Source organism: Taeniopygia guttata, chromosome 6 (genome assembly GCF_048771995.1).
Source record: "Taeniopygia guttata chromosome 6, bTaeGut7.mat, whole genome shotgun sequence".
Classification (NCBI taxonomy): Eukaryota; Metazoa; Chordata; class Aves; order Passeriformes; family Estrildidae; genus Taeniopygia; species Taeniopygia guttata.
In genome coordinates, this window is record NC_133031.1 from 19337221 (window position 1) to 19351916 (window position 14696).

Consider the following 14696-nt stretch of genomic DNA (forward strand, 5'->3'; position numbering starts at 1 on the left):
CTGGAGCCTGTGGCTACTACAGTTTTCATGCAAACACATTTTTCATGCTATGCCTAGGGCACTCTAAAAGTTTAATGCCTTTGAACAACCACATTTACTTACTGGGAAGGATATCCTTATTCAAATGACAGTAAAACCCTCTGCAAATTAAGTGCTTTCTGAAAGGGAGTTAAAGGGGATGGCCTTAAGTAACTGGATGGAAAGTGGCTCAAAAGCTGTCAGGAGTCCAGCTTCTTCAAAGCAAGATTAGCGACAGACAGATGCTGAACAGCTCATGGAGAAGCTCAGCTACCTCAGCATTTCCCATTCAGACACACACTGATTTAGCACTGCCCCTCCCAGACTGTCCTGGAAGGAGAAGAGAAAAGATAGCACACAGCAGAGAGGGCACCAGAAGGAATCAGGAGTCCCTACTCTGACAGCGAGCCTGGTTCAGGAGGTGTCCTGGACAGCTGGATGGATTTCACAGATCAGACAGATTTTGGCAGAAACAGACTCCAAGAGGAAGCACCCTCAGTTCAGTTGGCTGACAATTCTCCTGTTGGTAGTGACTCACTAAGAGTACAACTGGCTGCTCCCTGAACATCCCTGAGTCGTCCCTCAAAGGCCCAGCCTTACGTCTCCTGGCTGTGCCATCAGCCCCTCCCTGCCGTGCAGACACAGGTAGGGCAGGCACCTTTCCTCAGCCCCTGGCTAGAAACACATTGCTACTGTGCACATACCATAAGGGAAAGAAGCACTGGACAGCTGGGTGCCCCCAGGAGATGACCAAAAATCATCCTAAATCATCCTTGTAAAGTGGCATTTATATGTACACACGTACAACAAAACTCTAAAAATGAATTTATCACAATCAAATTAATAATCCTGTCATAAAATTTTTCCTTCTTTTTATTAAAAGCTTTACTGAGATCATTCTATCCTTAGGAATTTCTGAATTATTGTGTAAATTTGTGTACGGGCATACACATTTCAGTCAGCAAAATACCAAATGTTTGGAACCAGCATCTACAGGTCAGCTTAACTAAGTTATCACATCTCAACTGCTAGTTCTTGTGCAATCCCATTTTAAAATAGGAACACAGAAGGAAAAAAAAAAAGGTAATGCGAATTTGTTTTCTTTAATTTTTTTTCCCAAAACATTTCCCTCAGCTGCACACCAGTGATGAAAACCTATACAATTCTCCTTTTCATGTATCCCTTAAAAAAATTAATATTCAAACAAGGAATTAGAGAAATGCACATATTAAGTAAACACATACATTCATAAATGCCAAATAATATATATAAAATTAGCCAGGTGAGTAAGTCAGATTCCTCAGATCCTCTGGAACTAATGCATGTCTCAGACATAAAATCACTGCAATTCATCTTAATGCAAACCCCACATCTGGACTGCTGGCTAAACAACTAATGTCACAATGAAGACACATACAAAGAAAGAAAATAATTTACAATGAATGTGTGTATTGGAAGTTTACTACACTGTCAATTTCTACAATGCTAGAGAGGCAGATTGCTCTCATATGAAGAGTTTTGTATGTACCTGGAGAAACATCAGTATATCCTGAAAAAGCCCACACAGCAATTCACAAAGTGAACCTCACAACAGCAAGCTGAAAAATGTCTGTGGAGTCATGCACTCAGGTACCCCTACACGGGAGAGATGCTAAGAGGAAATGTGCTATTCATTCACTAAGTATAATTTATTTTATTATTTTAGTGTAGATTGAAAATAAAATACTCCTTTTGTACAAGAGAGACAAAAAATAGTGGACCATTACTCAGCTGCCTACCTAAACTTATGTGTAAAAACAAACACACATATTCTCTGTTGCTGTTTTGTTCTGCATCAGAGATTCCATCCCTGTGCAAAACACATGCTGCATGTTTAAAGAGTTTAACATCCTCTCGCTTAGTCGGCTTTTCTGAATGTGAAATGCAAGATAATAACTTACACTGTATCTTGAACCAAAACTGCACACAGCTCAACAAAACCCCCAGTGCTAAACGACAGGCAGCATGAACAGATCCATTTCCACTGCTTGTTAATTCAAAATAAATCCTTTACTGTGATTTAAAGCAAAACAGACAACACTAAACACACCAAAAATATAATGACTTACCCTTTCGGAGACACTTGCTTTTCTTAAGATATTTGGCAGTAAAAAACGGCATGGCTGCAACACTGAGGTTTCAGCCAAATCTGACCTTTTATTATCAAGTGCTAAGAGCAAAATGAACAGACTAAAGAGAGAAAGCAAATTATTATACCAGATCTTTGAAATGCTCAGAGATGAGCAAAGGGAATTCAGAGTGGGATAAAGTGTGTCAAGTTGCACGGTGGGGATTGCAGATATCTTTCTGCTCATTAGCACTGCTGTTCGAGTTATTTAAAGTGTGCTCGGGGGAAATGAGGACAATTTCCATGACAATATGTACAGTATCATATAAGGAGGAAGCATTTTTTTCAGGCAGAACTTCTGTATTACTCAGCTGTTATGGCAACGTATGTTGCAAAGAAAAAGAAAAAAAAAAAAAAAACACAACAGGTTTGGATAACATAAAAAACCTGATTCTATTAACCAGTCCTTATCTTGAGTAGAAAATGTAGCACTATAAATCTCCTCTCATGTCTCTGGGTAATCTCTTCATTTCCTCCTTAGGCACTTCTGGCTATCTCCTCAATTCCAGTTAGGCACAAGAAAATTTACTTCAGGATGTTTTGATTCCAGACAGTCATCCCACTACCCCATGCCTCAGTTTCTCTGTTTTTCAAATGGGGCAACAGTATGACAGTGCTTTTGTTAAAAAAAATATATAAAAAAAAAAATATTTGAGACTCTTGAGCAGTGGGTAATAAGAGAAGAACAAGGGCTTAACCCCATTGCTTTGTCCTATGTGATTACAGCTGTTTATTTCCCCTTAGTGTACCATGCTGCTTTTAGGTCTCCTAAAAATCTTTTGCTTTTATTCCACCAGGATGACCTGATTTTGAAATTACATCTTATTCCTGTTGCTTCTGCTGCCTCTCTGGTTTGTTTAAGGCAGTTTTGTACTGACTTCATGCCTTTTCAAATTCTGTATCGTTGGGACAGTACGTTTAATGGCAATGACATTTATCAGTGTTTGCCTCCTTCTAGTCACCTACCTCCAATTCACTCAACCACAGCATATTGGTTGGGCAGGCTACGCCTCATTCCTTGGAATATAAAGGACAATGCCAGAAATTTGACTGCCTAGTCTTGGGCATACTAATGTTTCTATGCTTCAAGCCCTTCTATGTGTAATGACCCAAAGATGGAATTCACCCTCTTAAAGGTTCATGAATTTACGGAAAATGCGTAAATACAAATAATCTGTAATTTCAGTGGTGCTTTAGTTCTTGGCTTTTACTGATTCCAGCTTTTGGGGTACTGCCAAGTCATCAGTGACTAAGATACAAGAAAGCAGCTACTTGTCAGCAAGGGAAAACATTTTGTAATCTATAACCATTAACCCACTGGCTGGATTTGAAGTCAGCTTTCTAGACTGGCAAGGGAACTGATCCAAAGAAAACCAGTACTACCCTCATAAGGTAAAAGAATATACTACACTATAATGAAGACTGTAAAAAACAGGGCTGCACTTCACAAGATATGGAGCTCCTAACTGTGCCTTTTCTTGAACCATTTGTTTCAGCACGGAAATAAATATTCAGTTTCTTTGGGAAAGAGAAGTTTTATGCTCAAGAAAAATCCATCCAGCAAGCCATCTGAAAAACTCACCACAGTTTAGAATTCATGAATCCTATGATATTCAATGGGATGTCATTGTTCCTGTATCTGTAGCATTATACAAAAAAAATCTCTGAACCAAACTACTCAACAATGGTCTGCTCTTTCTTTAGATAGTTTTGAAATCAGCTGACAAGCTTTTAGGCATAAATAATTCTTCCATAGCACACCTGAAGCTAAGGTCAGGTTGACCTGATATGGTAAAATCCCATTTGGTTCTTAAGCACGTATGGAGCAGAGAGGAACAGTAGAAAGGAAAGTGATGAGAAAAGAGTCCTTATGAGTCAGTGACACAGGCAACTGCCATCTGTGAACCACTGCAGGCTGTGGGTTGGACTTGGGGAATCATAAAAGGAGGAAGCATTTTTCTCAGGTAGAATTTTTGTATTACTCAGCTGCCACAGCAACACATCACTTTGGAATGGGGGCCCAAGCTAGCTACTGCTCTGCCCTGGAGATAGTCCAAGCTACACCAGATTTACTTGGAAACACTGCCTGATCTTGTGTCATCAAAAAAACCCTCACACGTTCTCCCAGATTTAACATAATTTATGGGCTCACAAATCTTTCCATGGATATCAGGAAATATTTGGGGGTGTGGGCCCTTTCTATCACTCCTAATTCCTTCCAGCAGACCCTAAACAAAAATTTGCTCTAGAATCTGGTTATTTTGAAGGAGAAGTTCAACAGTCAGGATAAACTCTGAGTTCATTCCTGAACCTCATGACACTTCCTCGTGCTATCATTGTGTGGTACATGGGAAAAGATGTCATGCCTAAACAGCCCTCAAAACACCAGCTTCCTCTTTGCCAGCAAACATGTCCCACACACAGCGATACACTGGATTGGAGTTCCTGAAGAACTAAGTCTGCCTTTCTGCACTCAGTAAATTTATAAAAAACCCCAAAACCCAACCAGTAAAAACCACAGCACAACCACAAGGGAACTCCCTTCTCTGCCAGTTTAACACAGGGTCAAATACAGACTAATGCAGTAATCCCTTCCAGCTGCCTTAGATTCTGGTCCTTTAATGACCTTGCACAAACCCCTAGTGCTTTTAACTCCAGCACCCTATATTCTGCCTCATTTCCAACTCACTCAGCCCTTGGAGCTAAAAACAGAGGTTGCTCTCCCGTTAGACTTGCAATTTCCAGGGAGAACTTTGAACTTACGTAAATAAGCATTTATATCTCTCATCCAGGGCAATGAAACACAGGATCTCTCTCTATCCCTTCCCGCCTCCCACCACTACAGCCTACTTTGAGAAACTCTAAGAGCTTGTATCTTCATTTTGAGAGAACTGTTTATTCTTTATCCTCTGTCACTCTTCTATTGCTCAGGCATAGCTTTCCTTCATCAGCTGAGTGAAATCAGGTAAAAATTTCCATCCTGACAAAAATCTGCAGACACCAAAAATAGAATAGAATAGAATGAATTAGACCCAAACCATCAAATGTTATCATTTACTGTTAAGACTGATTCCTTTAGTAATGCTTTTAGAATGGGCTAAATACAACTGGGACTGCAAGAAATCTAATTTTTTCTGTTATGTGTCATCATACCAAAACCACATTAACATACAATTAGTGGGTTTCTCCTCTTTTATTCACCCTTCTTCCTCCAACTTCAGATCCCAATTCAGAGAGACTGACTTGGGAGTGCACAAAGCACAATCTTTACTAAGTAGTGCGAAGAAAAGCACCCATGGCTCTTCATTACTGCATTTTCTGTAACAAATTTCAGGATCAGGTTTCAAAACACTTTACTGAAAGACAGCATCATCTTCTTCATCTTACAGATGGGAACTGAAGAAAGGGACTATGACTTCTGTATAACCACCACAATGATTAAAAAAGGGAACAACAGGGAGATTTTTCTGATATGTAAGTGAGCAGCACATAGCTTTTTGGTTCCTCTTCTCTCTCCTAAGAAGAGAGACACCCAAGAAGATTTTACCATCTTAGATGAACAATGAAATGACTGACAGCAAACATGAAAACTCCTGATTTCTATTAAAGGTCATTAGTTGTTTGCACATGTTGAAATCTTCCCCTGAATTGTAGCCTTGGGGGATTTTCTGCTGTTATTTCCCACCTGGGCTCAGTTAGCATGAAACTCAGAGATAAAGGCAGTAAGACACAACATTATTGTTACAGGATCTCATCCCAGACTATGTGATGAGTCTGTGTGGCTCTCGCGGTGCTGGAATGCCAGTGAGGAGTGGGCAGGCGTGTGGAGCTGTCCTCCATCAGCAGTAACACCTGCCTGCTCGAGAATGGCAGCGGGGAGAGAAGCCGGTGCTCCCTCCCTGACTCCAGCACCGTGTCCAGGCTGGAAAGGGACCAAGGCTCTGCAGCCCAGCAGGGTAACTGAGCAGGCAGGTGGCTGTCAGAGGATGGCATCACAGTGTGCCAGGCAAAAGCTGCTCTGCTTTGCAAGCCCAGACACAGGAGTGATGCCAGATGACTGCAATAATACCTCAGCCTGCTTCCATACACCCAACTCCTATTTTATCAGATGAAAAGAGCATGCATTCAGGGTACCAATTTAAAAAAAATTCTCCCCCTACAAAGTGACCAGGAGAGATTTCTATCTGTTGCTGATTGGGCTGATAAAAGCAGGAATTTTTTTCCTTTCAGCAGTTTAGAATTAAGCCTGCCCTAGAACAAGTGGGGTCATTTTAGTCTGTGACCACATACATAAATTGTATCTGCAGAACAAAGGAATCTCAGGTCAATTAAAAAGATCCTGTGGCTATAATATTCTTCTGGGAAGATGCCATCTACATATGCTTATTACAGCCACATAAACCCCACCCCCTCATTTGCCTCAAGCAAAGTAATTGTCTTTAAAAGCAAGCAAAATAATTATTTTTCCAACATACTTGTCATCATTAATTATGGCCAGAATAGCCAAGTAGGAGTTCATGCCCAGGCTTTTAAATGCTTGTAGCTAGTTAGCATGGCTGCCTATAACTTTTCAGCTTTTTCTGCAGTGTTAACATTAACATCCTGTGGCTTCATTAAATCAAGGCACCCACTGATGAGCTAAGTATGATTCATCTGAGAACACTGAGACCCTTCATGTTTATCTGTCCCTTAGCAAGGATGGGGTTTAATTTATGCCAATGTATAAGTATATTCGGGCACTGCTGGCTGTATTCCTAATGTCACATTCAGGCAAACACGTTCCAAAGAAGAATAGATTTTTTTAAAACACAACGACTGGAAGTTGCAGGGATTAAATGGGAGAAGTCCACTGAGTTGAAGGCATTTCATAGGCCACTTCTGCAAAGCTATGTGGCATTAATCTACAAACAGGGAATACTAGCTTCTGAAAAACCAGAATGAAAACTTTGGCCTGGCTCCTGTACTTCTCCCTGAGCCAAGTCTCCCACTGAAGTTGATGGGACTTTCCCTGCATAAAGGCTACAGAGTTTGCCCTACTTTTCTCCTTCTTCTTTTTTTTTTTTCCCTAGTTTAACAGGACGGGCAATGGTAGGGAAAGACATTTGTTTCCCTGCTACATGAAGGGAAGAGGGATGTGTGTGATGTGATGAAAACCCACCTGGTTCAGAAGATTACAGTGTAGTGCAAAGTCCACAGATAGCTTCCAGAAGGCATTTTTATTTTAACAGATTTTGAATGACATGTTTTTAAAGTAACAGTGACTTTTGTTGGTCAACCAGCCTGAACACATTCAGGCTTCTGAATCATTGCCACTCCAGGCATTCATAAATATCAGGTCAGCTCAGCAAAATCAGGAGATGGGCTTCCAACCAATGGGAATTTTTCATTAATATCCATCTTCTGATTTCTGAGCCTTTGCAGGTCCTATTTTGTATCTTTATTTTAAAATTGTAAGCATTAACAGACTTGTTCTTTACTGATGAAAGCTGCAAGTTTTACATAATCATAGTATTTAGAATTAAGGTTTTCAAGGGAAAACACATGCACAATGAGACAGCACATAACTTCAAGCCTATGTACTCTCAACAGCAAATCCCAGAGCCTTGTCAAATTTTTCTTAATCAATTTTGGAAATGAAGTAAATTAAATTATTCAGGTGCTCAGAACAGGATGAGGACAGAAGTATCTACGGCACACAAAGCAGAACAAGACAAAATAGTAAGTCTGTAGAGCTTAGTTAAGAGACACTGATTGGTAACACAGTGTTACTGCTTCAACTGGGCACAAAGCATAGCTTTTAGTGACCACACTCATTTACAAAATAAGTAAACCACAACAGAATAAATCACAAAACCTGTAAATGTTGTGAGAGTGGGGAAGGAGCCTTTGCTTACAGCCTCAGCACTGGAAATAGATGCAATTCTGTTATAGTCCTACTAGCAAGAAGTTTAGCACAGAGCCATGTACTCTCCACCCTGATCAGAATAATGGCAACTGAGACAAAGCAGAGCTGCTGGTCAGATGCCCCAGACAAGCACCACAGTCTCTTGCTGGATTCTCCAGCACAGCCACTCCGAAAACCACAACTCTGCCCCACATGTGCTACTGAGATGAGGAAAGGCCCCGGGCACCAGTTAAGGGAAAAGGATTTTCCTTCTCTTCAGAGTAAGCTCCGGTTTTCATCCTCATTACACAATTGCCACTCCACAGTCCCTCAAGCATAGATAATGTACCACAGCAATGCCAGTCACCATGCAAACCTCCCCAGGCTTTTTCAGGGAAAAGGAAAGAGGACTAAAGTAGTAAAATGCAAATCAGTCACATACTGAATTTCAAAGCTGCTTTTAATTACAATTTCTTCCTGTTTCCCTGGATGTTTGGAGCACTGCTCTAAGCAAGCCAAAGTGATAAACAGAGTCCTGATCATCTTATTAAACTCATTCAAGCATATAACATCTGCCTTGGCAAGTCACTGGCTTTGAACAGAATCTGAATTCTATGCTACATTCAGGCAGAAGAATCAAAGTACTATACTTCAGTATTTCTATTTTCACATCCCTCCATTGGCAGAGACTGAGACAGAACTTCTCTTTCATGCATAAACGTGAGGAAACAGAGACGGCACAGGTTCCTGTAAGAATCCTAAACAAGAATGCATCTTCTTTAAGGGGTACACCACTGCTTTTCTGGGACCTGCACAGGCCAGGATTCCTTCTTTTTGGATGATGCCTCCTCAGGTCAGCAACTTGACACTGAGCTTTCTATTTTCCCTTTGCCTTGGCCAGAGACCACAGCAGGCAAATACCTTCTCTTCAGAACAATTTCAACAGTTATTATCCCAGCTAAAAACCAGGCTTATTCAATGCAGGAAAAGCTGCCTGTACTTGAAGGTGCAGCAGGAGAAATAAATAAAGCCATGACACTTGGCCAAATTCTCAGTCAGCAATAATGATGTCAGCATAGCCCGATTTATCCTCGTCTGACAGATCTTACCCCACTTGTTTCCAGCAAAACCACAGCTGAGAGCTTTTGGCCTGTTCACTGAGCTCCAGGGCTAGATTTATACTAGGAGCTTTTCCAGTGGGGGCAGAGGGGTAGAAGGCTGAAGCATCATTCCAGTACAGCATCAGCTTAGACTAATGGAGCTGCAGATCTGCTACCATAACGCATCCTGTAGTCCACACTGACAACACCATCATGTACAGATAGGTAATGGATATTTAACTGCACTGGCAATGTCTGCTAAGGCAGATGTGTTCATCAGAGAGGATATCTGTTTTCACCCTTGACCAGTAAAGATACATTCAGCTTCAGACTGGTACACCTAGAGTAAGTTAAGCACCTTTATTCACAGAAGCATCTTCACAACAGAACAGAGACAGAAGAAATGAAAGTGTATTTCAAGGAGATCAGAACAGTTTTTTAATTCAGTACAAATGAGTTTGGCCTAAATTAAACCTCTCAAGATATTACATTTTGGAGAAAGTTTTTCAATGTCTTTACTGAAAAATATGTTTCTTATCTAAAAGCTGATTTACAACAGAAGAAAAACTCAGGCAAAAGCAATCAATGCAAGAATTAACTAAAAACATTCGAAAGACAGTTTGCTGTCTTGGGATAACACAAAATGAGGTTTTTTTTGCATTGCTGAAAAGTAATTTCAGTGTCTGCCATCTGATTTTCCACAGGAAGCTTTAACTGATGTATTTCTTCAGATTTCTTACCCTGAGATCATCACCTTTACAGGAAAAAAATGCAGCCAAGTAATAAAAAAAAAAAAAAAAAAAAAAAAAATCTGAGAAAAATAGAACCCCACAACAAAACCCACCCCCCCAAAAAACAAAAAACAACAACAAACAAACAACCAAAACCACCTCCCCCCAGACTAAACAACACTTTTACTTTTCTCCAGTGGTATCTAGATTATGCCCTAAAAGCTTCTCTGTTCACAAAAGGCCCTGCAGGTGAGAGTGTCACAGGGGCTTAGACAACTCCTTTTCCAGTGGAGTAGCACCAAGGGCAGGAGACATTGGCACACTGCTTTGATCCATCAACACCACCAGCTAAACACTTCACACCACCAGCCTCACTGATAAGGACTGTCAGCATCTTCATCACTCTCCTACTGCACACAGGTGTCACTTCTCAGAATCTGCATTACTTTGCTTTACTCATTTGTCCTTATGGAGAGCAGCAGTCTCTCCACCTTTCATACTGAGTGTACAGATGTGAGGCTTGATGTACTGTGCAAATTCATTACCATTCTGCTTTAAATTGCACTCTGGCTCCTCCCCTCCAAGTTTCTTTCTTCCACTGCACAGCAGAAAAATATCCTAACACACTTGAAGCCAGTACCAGAAAATAAGTATGTTATGGAAAGATGAATCCTGAAAACCACCACAGATGACAGAGAATGGTTAATTATGAAGGAATTTGTATGTGATAAAAGGAGGAAAAAATGCATTGTTTTGTCTGCAAAATAAGAGATGTCACATCATCAATCCTCTTCCAACATATTACATGGCTCTGTGAACTTAAGGTGGTGTTACACAGTTATCTGCTGTATGCCCAGCTGAACATCATCTTAGCCTCACAAACAGGATTCTTTCCCTGCTAATCCTGTCTGAATTAAGTGATTTTACTAAAACTGGAACAAGCCTAATATCTGTGAAAATCAGACTTCTGTGAAAGTTTTATTTTTCAACAAAATTATTAGGTGATCTAGCCATGAAAAAGCAAGGTTAAAATGTTACTGGCTGTTCTGTTACTGTACAGCCTACATACAAGCTAGTGTAAACAGTTTTTCAAGGTGATCACAATTACTTATGTGATTCAGAACTAGTTCCACCCCTTTTCCCTGCACATATACCATGCAGGGTTTTGAGTGTGCTGAGTTGCTATTCAACCAGGCAGGCAGTTCTGTAGTTGTCACCAGTAGATATAAACCTTACTGTCCTATACTGACACACATTCCTAAATGCTGTCTCATGTTCCCCTAGGATTTTCTGCAAAGATACCCATTTATGCTTTAAGACCATATCTTCTGAAATGGGATAAGAAAACTGAAATTCAGCATTAGTGTCTACAATACTATCCAGAAATGAGCCAGAGAACATGATGCAAACCTCAAACCATGGAGAATATACACAAGGAACAATCAAGTTGACTCTCATCCTGAACAGGCAATCATTTCTGATGGGATCATCTCCCCTACAGCACTCCATGGCTTCAAGACAAGAAAAAGAGTAGAAAAAAAAGGTAATGCAAAACTTATTAAAAGGGATGTGAAAACATCACAGGGCCATGCTACTAAGTCAGAAAAAAAATTCTACAGGTCTGAAAGCCAACAACCTGCAGCACCAAAGGCCAAAGTGGTAGGGAGAAAGGGCTGGCTGGCCCCTTCATGAGCCTGCTAGGACTTCAGTTCCTGCAAGATCTTCCCCACAAAAAGCAGCTGGGGTTACTTTTTGGGCTTAAAGTGGAAAACAACAGGACAGAACAATAATGATACGACACAGAATCCATCCTACCCCCAACTCCTTGCTTTCCTCCTGCCTTCAGGGAACCCTTGCAAGAAGCCACAGCAACAATTCCTTGTCTCTCTCTCCCCTCCAGCTGGATTGGTGTCAATAGCAGTGAGGCACACACGCTTCCTAATCAAGATATTTAAAACTGTTCATCACAACTTATACATACCACTTGCCTGTTTATGATAAAAATTAATCTCAAAGGCTCAATTGCTACAACATTAACAAATCAACATGGTGCAACAAACAAAACTGGTTCTTCTAGTAATAGCAAGATTTTCTTTTGAGTCACAGTTAAAGAGACTGACTCACTGTCTTATTGCTGGTTTAAGATTAAATCTACTCTGATCTCATATTTTAGCAGTCTTACTCCACCTATACACCTACTGCTTGGGAATAGATTCTGCTCTCTCAATAGTCTTGTAATGTAAACATGAAGTAAATAAAATAATTGAATACTGATGTCAATAACTTAATTGAATGAGGGTTTTTTAACTTTTCCATCCACCAAAAAAATTCAATAATGGTGTTTACCCCCAACCTTATGTGGCTGCTATTATGTCTAATTTCAGTCAAATACCCTTACAAGTCAATTCTTTTCATCCTTCTCACATGTTTATATAAAAAATAAAGGTGTGTATTTTTAACTCTATACAGAAATATATTTTGGTTTTAAGAGCTGCACTGAATGCTGTACTACACTGAGCCATGAAGGAGTGGTCCTTCTAAAGATGATAACTAATACGTTTATGGGTAAGTGGTGCTACATGCTACCTCCTCTCTGGTGGATGATGGCCCACAAGCCAACACTTTCACAAAAGCTAATGGGGCAGTTAACATTTCTGCCCGAATTGCACTAAAACTGAATTTGTTGACAAATTACAAATAGCAGGGAGTTTCTGGATCTTAGAAACTATTTATAATATAGGTGGATGAATGGTAATATTTGTTGAGAAGTAAATACATTCTTTTATCCTAATGTCTCTTTAGTGCTCAGATACTTTTCAGATGAGCTGACAAACCACCTTGCCCACTCTGTGATTCTGTGAAGAATTTCCCATACAAAGACATGTGAAAAATAACATCTTAAAAGAAAGTTTTGTCTCCCACAGTTTTTTTAACACAAACAAATATGCAGCAATCTATAATATTATCTCTTAATCTACCTCTGATTATAAAGTTCTTGTTGATGACAAGCTAAATCTAGAAAGTATTTGGAAGCATGGGGGAAATCCTAGCAATGAGATTTCACATATCTTGGATATCTCCTTTTCCCAAATCCCACACCCAAAGATTAGCTGCACTGAAAAGAGCACCAGTTACATGGGCTGAGAATTTCAAACTGGTACCCAAGGAAGAGCAGCTTGAGCCATCACAAACCACAATTGTTGCAAGCAAGTTTCTAAAAGCTCCCTTAAGATTGTGGCAGGAGGGTTAGTATTATAACCTGGCAGGTAAACATCTTTCAGAGGCTGCAACCTCACTTCTCTATTCAACCCAGCTTCCTCACTTCTATCTCAGCTGTCTGAACTTCCTAAAGAATTAAAAGTGGAGTGGAAATAGCTGAGAATGAAAAATTAACTGAGTGATCTCTATTAATAACAGCTTAGGGGAATCAATGAGACAGACTGGGAGTGTGATACTCCCAGGAGAGTGAGAAAGGACAGGCTGGACCTCACCATACCAATATGCGCTGAGAAAGAAGCTTGGAATTAAGTACACTTTAAAAATAAATCCCAATCATTTCTGAGTGTTTCTCATGGGTGCAGTTTTAATGCTGAATCTCTGCTCACAATGTTTCTGGCTTTCAGCCAAATATTTGAAAGTCAGTGTGATCTTTTTTCCCCTCCTCCCTAGCCATCCATAATTTTAAAGCATTCCCACAGCTGTGAAAGAAATGATAGCTGGGAGGGAACAGTGCTTGGGTACCCAGAGGCTGCCCTCTCACATTTTTTCACAGCTGGAATTCTTCATGGTCTTTGGCACAAACCCTTGCTACTGCCTTGGCTGCTAGGCTGTCCTTTGTATGGGTGCAGCTATCTGAACAGTTTCAGAATTATTTTTAATTGGAGAAATCCTGGATTTTCCCATAAGCTCACATAAAAATAGGCAGCTGTTACCATATGAAAAAAAAAAAAAGAAAAATAAGAAAAAAAGTAGCAAGCCTCTCTGGAGTAGATGTTAATAATTCAAACAGATTCATATTACAGACTACAGCTACAAAGCACAGGCTGCATCTTAAGCATCTCAAAGATGTGCCACCATTTTCCTTATTCACATGCCCCTTCCCTTGCAAAACTAACTCCACTGTGAAGTTCAATTTGCAGCACTAGAGTTGCTAAGCATGAGCGAGCTCCTGGAGAGTGGGCAGCAGGCAGGAGTCACAGGAGCCAGGAGTCAGCCTCCTGTCTGCCCACTTCTTCAGCACAGGAGCTACGTCAGCCTCCCAGTTTGCTGCCATTACTGTCTGTTACTGTTTAAGAGTAAACAGGAAGAGCACAGGAAATGGAAACAGGGTCAGGCCACTTGGGATGGATGTGGAGAGGTTTTCAGATTAAGTAGAAATGAAACAGGAAAGGCCAAGACCCAATTCAGTCTGTCCAAGGATATTACAGACAACAAGAAAGGCTTTTCCAGTGCATCAACAACAAAAGGAAAATAAAGGATAATTTTACTAAATGGAGGGGTACCCTGGAGCAGGGGGTGCAGAGAAAGCAGTTATTGAACACCTTCTTGTATCAGTCTTCAAGGACAAGACCAGTCCCTCAAGCATCTCTGACCCAAGAGATCCAAGAGAGGGAAAAGGAATGTTGGAAGGAAGATTTTTGCCTTGGTCAAGAACTAGGTTAGAGAACACATAAACAGATTTGACATCTGCAAGTCCATGGGCCCTGATGCAATGCATCATGAGCACTCAGAGAGCTTGTGAATGCCAAGGCAAGATTGTTCATGATCATCTTTCAAAGGATGTGGCAATCAGGAAG

General features: G+C 40.4%; 1 protein-coding gene across 7 annotated transcripts in view; it reads right to left on the reverse strand.

The window, feature by feature from the left end:
• The window catches only part of ARHGAP22 (Rho GTPase activating protein 22), a 125479-nt gene that overhangs the window by 56909 nt on the left and 53874 nt on the right, over positions 1 to 14696 (reverse strand). The window contains exon 1 of one of the 7 annotated variants that reach the window (XM_030276015.4): positions 2127 to 2767. The exons of 5 other annotated variants lie outside the window; for them this stretch is intronic. In XM_030276015.4, coding sequence (XP_030131875.1) covers positions 2127 to 2178 — 52 coding nt within the window. In that variant the 5' untranslated portion in view covers positions 2179 to 2767. Of the gene's footprint in view, positions 1 to 2126; positions 2768 to 14696 lie in introns of those variants that run through there. One more of the 7 variants, XM_072931074.1, reaches the window with a different exon arrangement.